This window comes from Carassius auratus, unplaced genomic scaffold (assembly GCF_003368295.1).
Source record: "Carassius auratus strain Wakin unplaced genomic scaffold, ASM336829v1 scaf_tig00022598, whole genome shotgun sequence".
NCBI classification, from domain to species: Eukaryota; Metazoa; Chordata; class Actinopteri; order Cypriniformes; family Cyprinidae; genus Carassius; species Carassius auratus.
In genome coordinates this window covers 22,343-40,730 of record NW_020525201.1, presented here as the reverse complement: position 1 = coordinate 40,730, position 18,388 = coordinate 22,343, and the positions used below count along the sequence as shown (strand labels likewise).

The following is an 18,388-nucleotide window of genomic DNA, read 5'->3' as shown; positions in this document are numbered from 1 at the left end:
AAATAACTTGCAAATGTCAACAATTATGAAATGACTAATGTAGAGCTGTTTTGCAGTTGAAATTAAAGACAATAGTGTTATTATTCAGCTCAATTCTGTTCATCTTTTGCTTCTGATAGTCAATCAGTCAAGTCAATAACATTTCTGAATGTTAATTGTCATTCCCCAACTGAGCAGCCAAAGGCACTTGATCTCAAGCTACAAATCAGACAAAACATGTAGGCTACCCATTTACAGTGATCTTGCTGAAAAGAAGAAACCCAGTTTACTCTCTCACACCTGTATCTTTGCACTAGCTTGATTTCACTGTCCAGTATTGGAACTTTGAATTGTAATATTCTACTTCTGTCTTCTTAGGATAAATACTATATACCATCTCAACAATGTCCTGAAAGTATACCTTAACCAGAGTTTGTGTATCACCATGGTCCTCAAAGTATGACTTGATCAGAGTTTGTGTTTAATGTCCCCAAAAGCGACATATAAAATAATGTCCCTAAAGTGAAGGTAAAATGTCAGGTCTTTAAGGAAGGCTTTTATTGATCAAATCAAGTGATATTTGTGATGACAGCTTCTCCAGAAGTACAGTCATATCTTTCTTTAGTCTCTAGACCCTTCAGAAAGGGGTGTCCCTAAAGGTAGGGTTTCCAGTCATACGTCCTCACATTGTGGTTAAGTAGGTATGTGTGTGTGTGTGTGTGTGTGTGTGTGTGTGTGTGTGTGTGTGTGTGTGTGTGTGTGTGTGTGACATATCAGGACACAACTCTGTATAATGTCATGGGTATGACACAGGTATTACAAGAATATGGTGACTTATGAGGACATAACCCATGTCCCCATTTTTCAAAACGCTTATAAATCATACAGAATGAGTTTTTTTGAGAAAGTAAAAATGCACTATGGGATGGACCCACTTTTCACAAAGCAAATGTGTGTGTGTGTGTGTGTGCTCCTGTTTTTGTGACATATCAGGACACAACTCTGTATAATGACATGGGTATGACACAGGTATTACAAGGAGAGGGTGACTTATGAGGACATAACCCATTTCCCCATTTTTCAAAACGCTTATAAATCATACAGAATGAGTTTTTTTGAGAAAGTAAAAATGTTTCCTGTGAGGGTTAGGGTTAGGGGTAGGGATGGTGAAGGGCGATAGAATATACAGTTTCTACAGTATAAAAACCATTACACCTATGGGATGAACACACTTTACACAAAAACAAACATGTGTGTGTGTGTGTGTGTGTGTGTGTGTCAGAGCTCTTACTGGTGGGCACTCCATGCCTGGAGCGTTGGGAGTTGCAGACAATGGCTACGTCTTGGTTGTGAGTGCAGTCAGGTTTGATCCAGCCCCTCCGGCTGCACTGTGTGACTGTGGGCTCTTTTCCTATACACCTGACATCACCCAGGAGAATGGGACCCCCCGCCACCCCGAACCGCCCTGCTGACACACTCTCCCCTGATCTGCATCAACACAAACCCAATTAGCAAAATCAGTCAATAATCAATCAAAAAACCTTATTATGCATGTGTCTGTGTGCTACCTGAAGCCCAGCTGCCTGCAGACGACCTGCGTGTTGGTCTGTGTCCAGCCTGTGTCACAAACAGTCCCCCACTGACCTCTGTAATGAACCTCCAGTCTCCCTTCATAACCCTTCACACCCCCAACCAGACGCACCGCACCATCTGAGAGAGAGAGAGAGAGAGAATGAACATCTACAAGTCCTTCAAAACATGTTTTAAAAATGTCTCATCAGGAGTACATGGAGTACTGTATGGTTTAATAAACTGAAATGAATCAACTCATAAGTCACACACTCGAGAATCAGACTATGTTGCTCTTGAGAAAAAGAAGTCCACTTGGAGTGTACTTGAAATCATGAACGTATATTTTTTTTAAACTTCTTGCAGATATAATATTAATGAAATATAAGGCCTTAAATGAGTATGTTTTCATTATAAAGTGTACTATTTAATAATAATAAATTAAATGTTTTCCTAATTTATTTAAATACATAGCATACAAAATTCAATATAAACTAGATAAAAAAGTTCGTCAAGACAAACTTTAAGTTGGCTTGAGAAAGCCTGGCCAGAAAGTTTAAAGTTTAAAATTTAATTTTAAGTTAAGTTAAAAAGTTTGTTAATTGCTATGCAGTTGTTAGGGTGCCCAGAGTGGTTGCTAAGGTGTTGCCATGCGGTTGCTAGGGAACCCATAGTGGTTGCTAGGGTGTTGCCATGCAGTTGCTAGGGTACTCTGAGGCGGGTGTTAGGGTACCCTGAGTGGTTGCTAAGGTGTTGCTATGCGGTTGCTAGGGTACCCTGAGTGGTTGCTAAGGTGTTGCTATGCGGTTGCTAGGGTACCCTGAGTGGTTGCTAAGGTGTTGCCATGCGGTTGCTAGGGTACCCTGGGATGGTTGCTAGGGTGTTGCCATGCGGTTGCTAGGGTATCTGGGATGGTTGCTAGGGTGTTGCTATGTGGTTGCTAGGGTACCCTGAGTGGTTGCTAAGGTGTTGCTATGCGGTTGCTAGGGTACCCTGAGTGGTTGCTAAGGTGTTACTATGTGGTTGCTAGGGTACCCGGGGTGGTTTCTAGGTTGGTTTGGATAGTTGCTAGAGTGTTGCTATGAAGATAGATAGATAGATAGATAGCTAGATAGCTAGCTAGATAGATGAGTTTGAATATATATAGATAGATAGATAGATAGATAGATAGATAGATAGATAGATAGATAGATAGATTAGAAACAGTCAGATTATAGATAGATAGATAGATAGATAGATAGATAGATAGATAGATAGATAGATAGATAGATTAGAAACAGACAGATTATAGATAGATAGATAGATAGATAGATTAGAAACAGACAGATTATAGATAGATAGATAGATAGATAGATAGATAGATAGATAGATAGATAGATAGATAGATAGATTAGAAACAGACAGATTATAGATAGATAGATAGATAGATAGATAGATAGATAGATAGATAGATAGATAGATAGATAGATAGATAGATTAGAAACAGACAGATTATAGATAGATAGATAGATAGATAGATAGATAGATAGATAGATAGATAGATAGATAGATAGATAGATAGATAGATAGATAGATTAGAAACAGTCAGATTATAGATAGATAGATAGATAGTTTAGAAACAGACAGATTATAGATAGATAGATTAGAAACAGACAGATTATAGATAGATTGATAGATTAGAAACAGACAGACTATAGATAGATAGATAGATGAGTTCGAATAAGTTTGAATGGGTTAGTAAAAGTACATAGAAGGTTAGTCTGATTGAGTCTAATGGGCTTCAGTGTGTTTAGATTTGAATTTTTGACAGTTGGAGTTTGACGGAATGTTCAGTTGAGCAGAGGCTTTTCAATGCAAGTCTATGGGAGTTTTTATGATTTTTAATCTTCAGTTTTATGAAAAGTATAAGTCCGATCAGTCTAAAAAGATATAGCAACTAACTTCAGATCAGTCTGAAGAGCTGGGCTGAGTTTGGAGTCTGTAGAGTTAAAGCTCTAGGAGGAGTAGCAGTTGAAAATTTTAGTCTCAGAAGAATAATAATAAGTTTAAATACAATATCAGTAAGTTGGCTCTCTCAAGCCAACTTAATTATATAGTATATAGTATATTGGAGTTTTCCATAAATGCTTATCAGTACATTTGGCATTTCAAAGACAACATATGTGTCATGATGTACTTAAAAGTCCTACTTAAGTGCATTAAAAAAACCTTCTAGAGTTCAAGAAATTGCATTTATTCTAAATTTAAATTTAAACATCACATAATGTAATAGAAGTGTAGTCTCACACATGTTTGTTCAGGTGTATGTGTATACCTGTGAGTGGGAGACAGGACACTCCAGCATCCTCTGTGTGGTCACAGTTGTGCTCCCCCCAGGCGGTTTTTGGACACTGCTCTATGGAAAGCTCATTTCCTGTGCAGCTCACTTCATCCAAAAATACTTGCCCTGAGCCTGCACCGAAATATGCTCCCACCCAAGCCTTAGCAATGCCCCTGAGCACATCCATCAGAAAGTATTATTTTAAAAAACCAACACTTTAATTGAAAATTCAAATCACTGAAATTCCATACAACTCAAAGGAAGTGAAACAACTGCTGTGTTGAAAACAATTATTGCTGCCATCGAACATGCCATTTTTTCCAGCTGATCTGGAGTCATTCGTTTACATAGTCATTAGAAAACCAGAGGGAGCTGTTTGTGTGTGTGCGGGTGCTTCTCGCAGCAGGTGGCTGTTAACGATCCAACTTCCTGTTGAATCAAGTGACAATGTCCAGTATGTGTATTATGTATATTATGATTCAGATGAGCTTCTTCTCATACTGAAGAACTTCCTTTGTGAAAAAGTGCAATAAGGAATATTGAATATAAACTTAGTACTTAGTGGTATTTTAAATGTATTTGCAAAAAAAAAATAATACTTGCAGATAAATTTACACACTTAAGACTCTTAACACACTTACAGTAAGTACTCTTTTAATCCCCCATGAAATCATGAATATGTTAGCCATAAGGTTATCTATAAGATCAAAACAATGACAAAATTTTCATTTAGAAGTTGTAAGCATTCAAAACTTAAAGTCTCACACTTCCTGTAAACAATGGTTTGGAATTATTGAAGAAATCATGGTTATGGAAGAACTTACATATATTTTAAGAATGAAGAAAGGTGCTTTTAAAAGGGACAGGGAAAAGTGGTTGATTTATAAAGAATTTAAAGACATCCTCAACTAAGTAAACATTAATGGCTATTAGAATGATTAACCTCACCAAGTTGGCTTTGTTGTTTTTTTTTTTTGTTTTTTTTGTTTTTGTTTTTTAATGGGGGGGTTAGCTCATATCTTTTTAGGTATGCAGGTATATGATGATTGATATTTAAGAATATGCATGGATATGTATAGGTATAAAGCTGTCTATGCTATGTAGCATACATTTGCAATGTATTCATGCTTAATTCCTTCTCCTCCCTTCTCTTAATATTGTTTTTCTATTAATTGTTCATCCTGTAAATCAAAAATTAAAAATAAAATTGATTAAAAAAAAAAAAAAGTCTTACACTTCCACAAATACGGATCAACGATTTTGATGACATCACCCTGAACTTCAGTTTCACAGCAGATTTTCTGTCCAATCAAATGCTCTCTTGAATCCAAAGCGTCCCGCCCCCTCCACTATAAATATATGCTGAAACTGTGGCAAACACCACTAACGAGAAGAAGAGATAACACCGATGCCATGCACCATTATAAATGACACACTTTTCAAACTATAAATCCTCAGCATCATTATAATCACTGTTTTGCTTTAGTAGCAGCTAAATATTGAATATAAAGGGCTAATCTGTTTGAATATGGCTGACATAAGCTGTCAAATGCAGCTTTACCGAGCTCAATGGCTCTGGCCAAAGCTGTGATATAAACAAAATGCTATTGGCGGTTTAAAATTGGGGGTGGGGCTGCTCGATATATCCCACCCGGTCTTCCTGTTTCAGTTGAAATTACGTCAACTCATAGAATAACACTGCGTGTTTCACAGGACTTCAGTTGATCTTTAAAAATCCACTTTCTAATAATGTCAAATTTTGTTATAGTATGCTTTTGTCATGCTTTGAAGTAAATTTATTTGGATGTGAACTCATTTTTTAAAGCACATGTAAAGTACTTGATTTTTTTTTTAATTGTAGTGTACATTTAAAAATATATATATTTTTTATAACACTTACATTTAGAGAAGCAGAAAATTCTCAATATGTGTTTAAGTCCTACATAGGTGGGTCAAAAAAGTACTCTAAAGTTCGTCTATTATAAAATATTTATAATTATAATACATTTTCATTTAATTGCAATTAACATGCAGTTAAGTGCCCAAAGACATTGCATTCAGTGTGCTCTTAAATAAATTGTTTTAAAGTATATTAATGTTTTTCTTTTTAAAGAGCCTGTTCATATAATATAATCCAAATTTATAATAAGCAAACCCAAAGTTACAATCCATGTCACAAAACATGGTGATAGTGTAATTGGCTGTTTCTTGGTGTTCTCTTACACTTGCAGTAAATGGCTAATAATTTAGGACAATGAGAGCAGAACAGAATTGTTTAATGTACCTATTTTTTTTCTTACAGAAATTGTGCATTAATATACGTTTCAGCCCTGAAGGATAAAATCACTCCTTGATTCAGTCTATTACAATTGTTTATGCTAGTATATACATCTTTTTTATTTAACGACCTTCACGTTGATTTGCAGGCAAAATGGGTCACTGCATTACACAGCAGGAAATGAAAGAGAAAAACAGCCTGTAGGTGTAACACTCCAAAATCTAATTGTTTCAAGTATGCTAGAGGGCTGCATTAAGAGTGTGCTATGAGATTATCTATATTTATAATTCTTTCTGTGATTAATAGGCAATCAAGCACAAAGTTCAGCAGTCAGTAATCAGTGAAAGTTAAGAGGCAAAAAACGTGTGCTCAAACCTACACATTTTATTCAACTGGAGTTTTTCCACTCAATAGAAACCCTTCACATGAGTGATTATTATGCAAACTCACACACCTGCAGAGCTTACTTTTGGGCACCATTTGTTACGCCCGTCACCGCCGGTATAATCAACCTGATTCACATCTTGATCTTTCCATTCCCTCTTTCTGTAATTCCTTTCTCTCTCTAAATCACCCTTCACGCCTCTTTGCCCTCTCGTTCTGTGTTCCTCTGGCTCTCATCCTCTCATTATCTCCATTTTCTGTCTGTCTCTCACTTTCTTACCGAGAACAAGAAAATATTTTCATTTTTTATGCAGAGAAGACACTTTACAACTCTCTTTGCCACTATCTGTCTAAAACTCATTTATATATAGCTCCAATTTATTTATTTATAATTTTTTGAGATGTCAATTCAGTAATTAATTAATATGAATTCCTAATAATTAATTAATTATGAATTATTAAATATCAAAAATAAAATGAATAATAATGCATATAAATTAAATACAAATTGTATTGTCTTTCTTTTTATCATCAAAGTTCAAAACAAAGCAGTTTGTCATATCCGGTTCGCGAACGAATCATTCGATGTAACCGGATCTTTTTGAACCAGTTCACCAAATCGAACTGAATCAAGAACCGGTTGCATTGGTTTTCGTGAACGAGTCAGTCTTTTGTTCATTATCTGGCTCGCCTCGGTGTTCATCTTCAGTTCTCTCTTCACAGCAGTTCAGTCAGTGTACTGTTTGAGTACATGCATTACTCCGGATATTGGTTTGTTTGAACTCAGAGGGAGTGTCAGACACATTAAAAAAGTTAACAGCTTAAGTCATTTGTGGATTAATGCGTATTGGAGATGCGAACCGTTTAAAACGATTCAGTTCGATTTGGTGAACTAGTTCAAAAAGATCCGGTTGCATTGAATGATTCGTTCGCGAACCGGATATGAACCAACTGCTTTGTTTTGAACTCTCTCTCACAACAGACACGGAAAAGAAGACAATGCTGAATAAAGTCGTAGTTTTTGCTATTTTTGGACCAAAATGTATTTTCGATGCTTCAAAATATTCTAACTGACCCTCTGATGTCACATGGACTACTTTGAAGATGTTTCTCTTACCTTTCTGGACATGGACAGTATACCGTACACAGCTTCAATGGAGGGACTGAGAGCTCTCGGACTTAATCTGAAATATCTTAAACTGTGTTCCGAAGATAAAAGAAGGTCTTACATGTTTGGAACATCATAAGGGTGAGTTATTAATAACATAATTATGATTTTTGGGTGAACTATCCCTTTAACAGCCCTATTTACTACACTATTTACTGAGATATTTCCTATCTGAATCGATCTGATTTGATTACTTCTAAAACGACTGAATTGAATTTGAAAACCAAAATGGATACAGTTGGACTTTGTATCTGTTTTTAGAGCTGGTAATTAAATAATTATAATTAATTAATTCAGAATGATTAACTATTTAAAAAAAAATATAATACAAATATATTAATATTTGTTCATATTTATTTGGTCAGTTAATCAGCATATCATGTAATTCATTCGATTTTTTTTTATCTAAACCGCATGCATATGTGGTATGAAATGTGATTCAATGCATTGCATTCCAAAAGTAAGATCAGATTTCAAGTTTTTTTCATGCATGTAATAGCATACAAATAGCACACTAGTGTCTACAGTCATGTCTGAATTCATACATTCTCACGAGTGACATTCACTATGTATTGAATGCCAAGAAAGCACATACATGAATGTTGTGTTGTCTGATGTGTCTAATGATTCCAGTGCCATGATAAGAGTGTGTTTTTCTTTTCTTCATATATGTGTACATATAGATTCAGTCTGCATGGATATGATTTCATTACCTACAAGACGTGAATAGGATCTGAGTGTGTCTGTGTGTGTGTGTGAGTGTGGGCATGTTTTTGTGACATATCAGGTCACAACTCTGTATAATGACATGGGTATGACACAGGTATTACAAGAAGAGGGTGACTTATGAGGACATAACCCATGTCCCCATTTTTCAAAACGCTTATAAATCATACAGAATGAGTTTTTTTGAGAAATTAACAGTGCACAAAGTTTCCTGTGAGGGTTAGGGTTAGGGGTAGGGTTGGTGAATGGCGATAGAATATACAGTTTCTACAGTATAAAAACCATTACGCCTATGGGATGTCCCCACTTTTCACAAAAACAAACATGTGTGTGTGTGTGTGTGTGTGTGTGTGTGTGTGTGTGTGTGGGTGTCTTACCCAAACCCCAGCTGCCTGCAGACCACCTCAGCATCATTATCGTCCCACTGGTCATCACACACAGTGCCCCACTGTCCTGCATGATACACCTCTACTCTGCCCTCATACACTGACGGCCCACCAGACAGACGAACTGGGATGAACACTGAAGCTAAACACACACACACTTCAATTATTTTCTTGAGAGTGTTTATTTGTGATTATATGCATGTTTATGTACAGATTGTGTGAGCGTGTACATACCCTCTACTGGCGTGCAGGAGACAGCAGCCGCCTGATGGTTAACACACTCTCCTCTGTTCCAGACGGTGCGCCTGCACTGCAGAAGGTCCTCCTCCTGTCCCTCACAGCCCACAGACTGCCAGTGAACTACAGACACCACCAGACGGGACAGAGGACTCACACGGGCACGCGCTCTATAGCTGAGACAGAAAGGCACAATAGTGTCATTTTTGATTCATTTGATTTCTTTACTTGAGTCTTTTCCTAGCTATCAATATATTTATTTTTTACAGTGTTTTAGCTGTTCTGTAAATGGTAGCGAACATGTGTTGAACTCAGAGGGGCTAAGATCCTAATATGATGGTATGCTGCTCATGAAACGTGATTTCTGATTATTGTTGAATATGATTATTGTTATATGTTGAAAGCAGTTCATTTCAATATTTTTGCTTTATTAAATATTTTTGTTGGAAAAAAAAATTCAGGATACTCTGATGAATACAAAGTTCAAAAGAACGGCATTTATTTGACATAAAAATCCGTAGTAACATTATAAAAGTCACTCTTTAAAAAAAACTTTTGAAACAATAATGAACAACATTAAGAGTCTTAGTAGGTTTAATGTTATTTATATACTATTTAATAGTGTGCAAAGATACATACTGCAAATATAGTACAAGCAGTGTTGTGCCTGAACGTGTTCATTGAACGATAGTTCATGAACTCGTTCATATTTTGGGTGAACGTGAACTGAACGTGCTGTATTAATGTCTGATGAACATTACTGTCAACTCGTTCATTCTGGTGTCTGTGAACGGCACGCTCTCTCAGGTTAACTTTGTTCAATAGGGTGCCAGATTTCTATAAAGACTTCCAGGCGAAAACCCGGCTAAAACACACCGTAAACGGGTTTTAATATGTAGCGTAAAAACACCCAATCTGGCAACACAAGCCACCAGTGTCGCACCTCCGTCCACCGCATGCGTGACGCGTCATCAAAAAAAACAAAAAAAAATACAAACCATGGAGGCGACAGCAGCATGTAGCAAGAATGCGTATAATCATTTAAAATAAATTTTATGATGTTTATGACAAGGTCGGTGAGAATGGGAGACAAAGCAATAAAGCAACAAGGGGGGAGTGCTGTCCCCTCAATGCTAATGTAAACCCTGGTTGGATAAGGATTCAAAATTGGATATGAAGATGAAATCTGACGCATAGCTTCATTGTTAAAACTGATAAAATAATTGCTGTCTGTGATTCTATATGGGCTGTTGCAATAATTTTGAAAAATAATAGCTCGCAGCAACATATGGAAAAAAAGAACTATGAACTAGTTCATTCTGTGAACTGTGAGAACTTAGTTCAAAATTTTGTAGTTTGAACTATGAACTGAACTAGTTCATTTTAAAATTTGTGAATTGAACTTTGAACTAGTTCGTGTAGAAAGTGAACTTTCCCAACACTGAGTACAAGTGATATGACAGTATGTTATCCACACTATATGTATGTTTGTGTATGTGTATTGCCTCTGTCCCAGCTGTCGACACACCACAGTGGCATCTCGCTCATCCCAGCCGTTACTGCAGATGGTTCCCCACACACCATTCAGATACACTTCTACTGTACCTTCCAACTTGGATCTGCCTCCCTGCAGTCGCAAAGAACCTGTAAACGCACACAAAGTCAAAGGGTTAAACATGAGAGTGCTGTTGACCTTTGACCAAAACAAACATTTGGTTCCATTGGTCTCTGTAATTTTGATAAATGTGCACATTACAAATGTTCCCACAGTTACACAGCAAGATAACATTAATCCAAGACTTGCTTTATGTGATGACAGAGGAATGCTTTCAACTCTACATGAGTTCTAGTCGTTTCTATAATAAATGTGTGTGTGTTTGTGCGTGTGATACTACAAATTACTGCAGCTATAATGTGTGTCATGAAAACAATGTGAGCTATTGAGTACAGCAGTACAATCAGGTCTATTATAAAACTAGTTAATGCAGATGAGAAAAACTTTTTTTCAAAATACATTCTAACCATTCTAACTGGAATATTCCCAGATTTAAGTATATTAATTTGCAGTTGTGTCTCAAAGAGCTATTTTTAGTTTTTGTATATACTCTGGCAAGTTTTGGATGTGAATAAACTTCGTAATTCAGAGATAATAACAACCAATTTAAAGTAAATTACTAGTAATTCAAGTAATTAATTTTTAAATCATTTGTAGCATGCACCATATAAGATGTATTAGAATTACCCAACACCTAAAATTAAATACATAAAATATATCAATGTAAATTTGCATTAGAATTTTTTAGATTGTTTTTCAAAATTTGACCACAACAATATGAATATATATCCACTTGCTACTGGAACAGACGTCTGTGTGTGAAAGCCCTTTTCATGCATTAAGTGTTTACAGTATGTGCAACCCAGCTGCTGCATTCACAGCTGTAATAAATCACACACAGTACACACACACACACACACACGATGGCAGCACGTTCTTCAAACATTTCAGCGCTTCAAAACATTCACAGAATGTTTGGAAAATGATATGCGGCTGATGTGCTGGAAATATCAACTAATAAAATACCAAAATATTTAAATAGACTCAATCGGTTCCCATTTAATATAAGACATTGAGCAAATGTTAACATTCAAAGTGCTTTGAAACTAATACTAGTAATATTGGAAAGAAAAAAATGTCAAAAATAGTAAATATGGAAAAATTATGGAGAAACTCAATTAATCATTTATTTATTTTATTTATTTATTAATAATTTTTGAAGCCTATACTTAAATACAGAAATGTAATTTTAAAATCGAAGTTATTCATTGGAGTAAAAAGTGACACATTGCTCCAAGTCTCTCGTATACAGTAAATTATATTATGTCTTCAAAGCTAGTTATTCTCTCGTGTCGTCACAAAAGTCATACTTTTTCAAATACTGTCTGACTGTCAAGATAAACCGTAACAGCGCACGGACTCTCTCTCTCGCGCGCGCGCTCCAGCTGGGAAGCTCGAGACCTGCAGGAGACTCGCTCGTGCAAAAATTAATAACTTCTAGAGAGCTACCGTTGCAACAGTAATGACATTAAATTACACAGACTGCTGCTGGAGACGGTTGTCTCAAAGTAAAACGTCCCAGTGCGCCGGAAAAGAGCGCTCGCTTTGTTCTCAGAGTAGGTGCTACCTGAGACGCGCATACCTTTCCCACGCGTGGACGCATTGAAGTTTGGACATGTCGTAGCTTGCTTGCGTGCCCTGCACTGGTTTAATTCTGAATCAAAGGTTTAGCAGAAGATAAACCGAAAACAAACATTAAACTAAGGTCACCCTTAAGAAATCTTGAACCCAATGCGCCATTGGGTTCAAGATTTCTTAAGGGTGACCTTAGTTTAATGTTTGTTTTCGCGCGTGCAGGTAACTCTTGAAAATGAAACACACTTGTCGCGCAGATTAGGCTATAAGTTATTATAAATGGCTGCTTTTACAAATAAGATCATTCTGTCTGGTACATACCTTGCTTGCAGTCGCAGTAGCCCCAGTCAATGCGTCCCCGGTTGTTTGTGAAGAAGCACCAGGGTCGAATTCTCGCGTCCGGGTTTCGGCAGAAGCTATGATCCCCAAGTCCTTTCCCCGGATACCGCTCTATAACACCGGGCACATCGCTCCAGTTCATGCATTTCACGCCTGACTCGGTTGACTCTATGGATCCCTCGTAAAAGCCCGCTTTCCCTCTGCTCTGAATACAGTCGGTGAACGGAGAGCCGTCACTGCGCGCGAGGAGCAGCAGAGAGCAGACGGTGACGAGAAACCGACATCTCACATCCATCACGATCAACCACTGTCAGCATAACCATAACAACAATTACAGTTCCTCTCCAGTCTATGTGGAGACATGCTCCTTGAGTGATCTCATCTTGTCTTTTGTCTGTTGCCGGAGCAGCTCGGAAGCGGATCAGTGAAACAGAAAGCGGGGAAGCCCGGGGCTTAACGACTCATGCATCATTAGAAGTTTCACAAAAGAAGATCTAAAGCAATAATGATGTCGAGTGTCAAGGTGCAGAATATCCCGTATAGTAGATATAGTGCAAATAAATTGTAAAAAGAATTCCACTGACAAGTTATCTCAGTTTCAGTCATCACTGTCGGTGTGAAATCTTGTGTTCATTCATGCATTCAGGGAGAAGAGTATTGACCAGCAGCCGAGCCCAGGTCATGTCTGCCCTCTTGTGTCAGTAAAATATAACCAAGAGTCACTGCTGCATATGTCTGTGTGTAGGGCTGTCATTTTGTAATAAAACATCTGTTCAAAAGCGTGTGCTCAGTAAGATTTTGAAATAATTCAGTAGCTACTTGCATTCAACAAGGATGCAAACTGATCAAAGATGACAGTAAAGAAATGTATAATGTAACAAAAGCTAATTATAAAAAAATAAAAATAATAAATGCGGTTTTCTAACTTTCTGATCAGCAGAGGATCATGAAAAATGTATCAGTTTTGACAAAAATATTACACTGAATCAGCATAGAAAGATTTTTAATGGAATATGAATAATAGGTTGGAATAATAGCATGGAATAATAGCTATTAAAAATTCAACTTTTCTGTATAAATGAATAAATATATTAAAATAGAAGACAGTATAGAACACAATTGGCATAATTGAATATGAATAAAAGAAATGGAATGGAATAGAATCATATAATAACGTCTTTAAAACACTAAGGATAAGTGAATCTAGGATTTTTTATAAAATAATTTCTTAGATACAAAATAGTATGTAGAATAAACAAAATCTAATGCAAAGAAATAGGAGGTAAAACTGAAAATTAATGAATGTGACCAAACTGGCACAGAAATTGTTTTCACTTTGAAATTAAATGTGAACACTTTAGCCTACTAGTTAGGCTTTTTTCAAAACATTTACAAACTTCCAAAAATGTCATAATACAAATCGAAACAACAACGCAATGGAAGAAACATTTTAATGAAAAAGAAAGTAAATAAAAACAAAAACGCTAGAAAATGTGCATAAACATTATATTTTACAAACAAAAGTCATTTATAAATTTAGGAAAATTGTGGATGAAATATTTCCCCAGTAATAATAATTATTAAGCGGAATGTAATTAATCTTTTTCAAGTATCAGAAGCCGCTTACTGACGTCATAGTATGCGTCTAGCAGCGTGATGATGTAAAATACGCGCGACGGCTCCTCACGTCGAGGTTTTCAATTCAATTTACCGCTCAATTGTTTACACCAAATAATTGTATCATAAATAATCTCCCTGGAAAATACTGTTGACATGAACAGCCGGCTGCAGGAAATACGTGAAAGACAGAAGCTCAGACGGCAGCTTCTTGCACAACAGGTGAAGAAACACGACTTTTCAACGCATAAAGCCAGTTTAAATGTGTTCGCGGGGTTTGAGTACTGCGATTGTGCTTTATGAAGTTAATGTTTGTTTCTCGTAGCTCGGCGCAGAGAGTCCCGACAGCATCGGTGCTGTTCTCAACAGTAAAGATGAACAAAAAGAGATCGAAGAGACCAGAGAGACGTGCAGGTAACGTAACAGACACATGTTTGAAAACGTGATATAGAAGTAAGAGTATAAAGACAGAATTAAGTCTTCCCCCGAAATGATCAAAGTAGGGCAGTGTTGCAGTAAGCAAAGGTTACTTTAAACTTCTCAAATCAGAACAGTGCTAGTAATGATGGGGATTAGTTATCCTTTGGTATGTATTGTGTTTACTGCAGGGCTTCGTTTGACACGTCACTTCCTGTTGCTAAAAGAAAGTGTCTGACTGAAGGTGAAGACCCGGAGGAGGATGTGGAGGAGCAGAAGGTGAGTGAGCACTGATCAGCTGTAAACCTGAGTGCTGTTTAGATGAGATCAGGGTAAGGCTGTAGATAACTGATCCTGGATCTGCTGTGTGATGTTCCAGGAAGATGTTGAGCTCCAGCAGCAGCAACAGCAGCAGCAGCAGGAGGAGAGCGGGCCGTATGAGGAGGTGTACAAAGACTCCAGCACCTTCCTCAAGGTAGATTTAAATGCTTTTTAAAATAACAACTATGAAGTTTTTTACAAGCCATGGTGACTCTTTAGAATAATGGTCCATAAGTTAATGTTAGTTAACTCTTTTAGTTAACATGATCTAAGCAAGAACAATCCTTTACAGCATTTATGAATCTTAGTTGATGTTAATTTCAACATTTACTAATTCTTTATTCAAATCAAAAGTTGTGCTTGTTAACATTAGTTAATGCACTGTGAATTAGCATTTGCTTACAATGAATAACTGTATTTTCATTCACAAAGATTAATAAATACAGTAATGTGTTGTTTATTGTTTGTTCATGTTAATTAATGAATTAACTATCATTAACTAATGGAACATTATTCAAAAGTGTTACCCAAGCCATTTTTGTTTTTTAAAAAGCTCATGATAGTAACACTTTTTTTGATTCACAGGGCACTCAGAGTTTAAATCCTCACAACGATTACTGCCAACACTTTGTGGACACAGGGCATAGACCTCAGAACTTTATCCGAGATGGAGGTAAATATTCCTATGGATCATTGTTCTTGTGTTTTTCTTCCTCTCTCGTATCCAGATGTTAGACTGTGTCAGTTGTGTTCTCTGTTGTGCTTCAGGATTGGCTGACAGATTTGAGGAGTACCCAAAACAAAGAGAGCTCATCCGACTCAAAGATGAGCTCATCGCTGCCACCAACACCCCACCCATGTAAGAAAACCTGCAGTGAGACAATGCCGAATAAAACCGATGCTTGAGACCTGTCTAATAGACCTTAGTCAACTGTTCTTTAACAACAAACCGATTGTTCAGCTGATAAACAAAGTGTTTTGAAAGTTTTGAAAGTTGTAAAAATAACATGATATAGGACTTTTATACAGTGCTGTCAAGTCTGCAAGTCTATCCCTCAACCTTTATTTTCATCCAAGTTAAATTCTGTGTAGCATCGAAGGTCTGTTATATGTCTAATTTGCATGTATTTCTGAATATATAAATGTATTTTGTATGTCAGGTATCTGCAGGCAGATCCGGACACGTTTGATCTGAGAGATTTGAAGTGTAAATTTGACGTGCTTCTGATAGAGCCTCCACTGGAGGAGTATTACAGAGAGTCAGGCATCATAGCCAACGAGCGCTTCTGGAACTGGGATGATGTGAGTTCTAGAAATGTGCATTGGAAAACATATGGAAATGGATTTCAGTTATACATACTTATTTTACAATTATACTTTTTTTTTTTGTATAGATCATGAAGCTCAACATAGAGGAAATCTCATCTATTCGCTCTTTTGTGTTCCTGTGGTGTGGTTCAGGGGAAGGCCTCGATCTTGGCCGAATGGTACATATCTCACAAACAAATACAGTCACTGTCTGTGAGAGTGTTACATATTTGAACATCTCTCTCGCTTCTCTCTCAGTGTCTGAGGAAATGGGGCTTCAGGCGATGTGAAGACATTTGTTGGATCAAGACCAACAAAAATAACCCTGGCAAGACCAAAACGCTGGACCCTAAGGCAGTCTTCCAGAGAACTAAGGTAAAAGACTGTCCTGATTGGTTTGTGCAATGGGCAAACCATAACAATAAGTTGCTACTAATTAAAAACAATTTGTTTTGTGTGTGCATTCAGGAGCACTGTCTGATGGGTATCAAAGGCACAGTTAGACGCAGCACAGATGGCGATTTCATTCATGCCAATGTGGATATAGATCTGATCATTACAGAGGAGCCAGAGATGGGCAATATTGAGAAGCCAGTCGAGATTTTCCACATCATTGAACACTTCTGCTTGGGCCGTCGACGGCTGCACCTGTTTGGCAGAGACAGTACCATCAGGCCAGGTTAGATATGCCCTACTTCTACTAAAAGAAATAGTTGATCATAAATCATTATTTACCCGCCTTCATATAGTTCCTGTATGATATATTCTGTGGAACAAACTTTAAAAGTGATAATACAGTGTCACGTCACATCTATTGTATTATATTATATTATATTATATTATATTATACACTACTGTTGAAAAAACAAACAAAAAACAAGTGAGGCTTGTAAGATGTTTTTAATGTTTTTGATTATTTTTTTATATCTCTAATTCTCACCAATGCTGCATTTATTTGATTAAGATACATTAAAACACTAATTTTGAGAAATATCATTAGTTCAAAATAACGGTTTATATTTTAAATTCTAATTAATTCCTTTGAGGCAAAGCTGAATATTCTGCATCATTACTCCAGTCTTCAGTGTCACATGATCCTTCAGAAATCATTCTAAGATGCTGATAAAGATGCCTTTATCCTTTATCACATTTGGTTTTTCAGATTCCTTAATAAATAGAAAGTTTAAAAGAACAGCATTTATTTGAATAAATCTTTTTGTAAATGTATAAATGTCTTCACTGTTACATTTGATTAATTTCTCTGTGCTGAGTTAAAGTATTAATTTCCTAACTGACCCCGATTGCTAGTGTACTGATCTAGCTCTGATCTAATGTTGTGCATGATTTCAGGTTGGCTGACTGTGGGGCCCACGCTGACCAATAGCAACTTTAATGTGGAAGCGTATGCCGCCCACTTCAGTGAGCCCAACGCTTACTTATCTGGTTGCACTGAAGAAATCGAGAGACTCCGTCCCAAATCCCCGCCTCCTAAATCCATGGCAGAGCGAGGTGGGGGTTCACAGCGTGGAGGACGGGGCGGTTCCGCTGCAGGAAGAGGAGATCGGGGTCGGGAGAGAAATCGGCCAAACTTCCGTGGAGATCGAGGGGGATTCAGAGGCCGTGGAGGTCCACACCGTGGATTTCCTCCCCGATGAAAATGCACAACACGCCAGCTTTGAGACTGGTAAACAGAAAATGTGATGAGATTTTTTGTACCTAAAAAAAGGTGTTGTTGCTTTCAGTGGGTATCATTTTGTTAGCGTGTTAACTAAGAGCGTGATATTTGTATGAATATTATTCAACCTCAATTAAACCCTGTTTTCATTTTACAAAACTTTGAGAGGATTTATTTTTAATTTTTTGTATTATTACTGTTGGTGTTTGTTTTTACATTTGGACATTAATTGAACCGTTTTTTTTTATCTCTCACTTGAGCATCTGCTCCTTCTGTGTGCACACTTCCTGTGTGTCCTGTGGAGTTTTATGATCAGTGTCAGGAGCTTATTGATTCTGTCAGCAGTGACATGTAGAATTAGTGGTTTGCCGTAAATAAAGCCGACCTAATTGATGTTTTCATGTTTTGTGGTTTGTTTGTTGTGAGGAGCTGCATCATTAGAAAAATAATACATTCTGAGTCCATAAAGGATAG

General features: G+C 37.0%; 2 protein-coding genes across 2 annotated transcripts in view; one reads left to right on the top strand and one right to left on the bottom strand.

The window, feature by feature from the left end:
• The window catches only part of LOC113077426 (neurotrypsin-like), a 52,586-nt gene extending 39,359 nt beyond the window's left edge, over nucleotides 1-13,227 (bottom strand). Inside the window, exons 1-7 of the mRNA XM_026249840.1 lie at nucleotides 12,559-13,227; nucleotides 10,553-10,691; nucleotides 9,045-9,223; nucleotides 8,802-8,952; nucleotides 3,863-4,041; nucleotides 1,548-1,689; nucleotides 1,271-1,467 (exon numbers count right to left, since the gene is read on the bottom strand). Coding sequence (XP_026105625.1) covers nucleotides 1,271-1,467; nucleotides 1,548-1,689; nucleotides 3,863-4,041; nucleotides 8,802-8,952; nucleotides 9,045-9,223; nucleotides 10,553-10,691; nucleotides 12,559-12,871 — 1,300 coding nt within the window. The 5' untranslated portion in view covers nucleotides 12,872-13,227. The remainder of the gene's footprint in view (nucleotides 1-1,270; nucleotides 1,468-1,547; nucleotides 1,690-3,862; nucleotides 4,042-8,801; nucleotides 8,953-9,044; nucleotides 9,224-10,552; nucleotides 10,692-12,558) is intronic.
• Nucleotides 13,228-14,216: 989 nt separating this feature from the next.
• On the top strand, nucleotides 14,217-18,313 carry LOC113077429 (N6-adenosine-methyltransferase non-catalytic subunit). The gene is made up of 11 exons (XM_026249844.1): nucleotides 14,217-14,415; nucleotides 14,519-14,607; nucleotides 14,802-14,889; nucleotides 14,990-15,085; nucleotides 15,517-15,604; nucleotides 15,700-15,790; nucleotides 16,092-16,233; nucleotides 16,326-16,418; nucleotides 16,498-16,614; nucleotides 16,708-16,918; nucleotides 17,590-18,313. Exons 1-11 carry the CDS (start codon nucleotides 14,350-14,352, stop codon nucleotides 17,892-17,894), a joined length of 1,386 nt encoding a protein of 461 aa, XP_026105629.1. The 5' UTR covers nucleotides 14,217-14,349; the 3' UTR covers nucleotides 17,895-18,313.
• The last annotated feature ends 75 nt before the right edge of the window (nucleotides 18,314-18,388 follow it).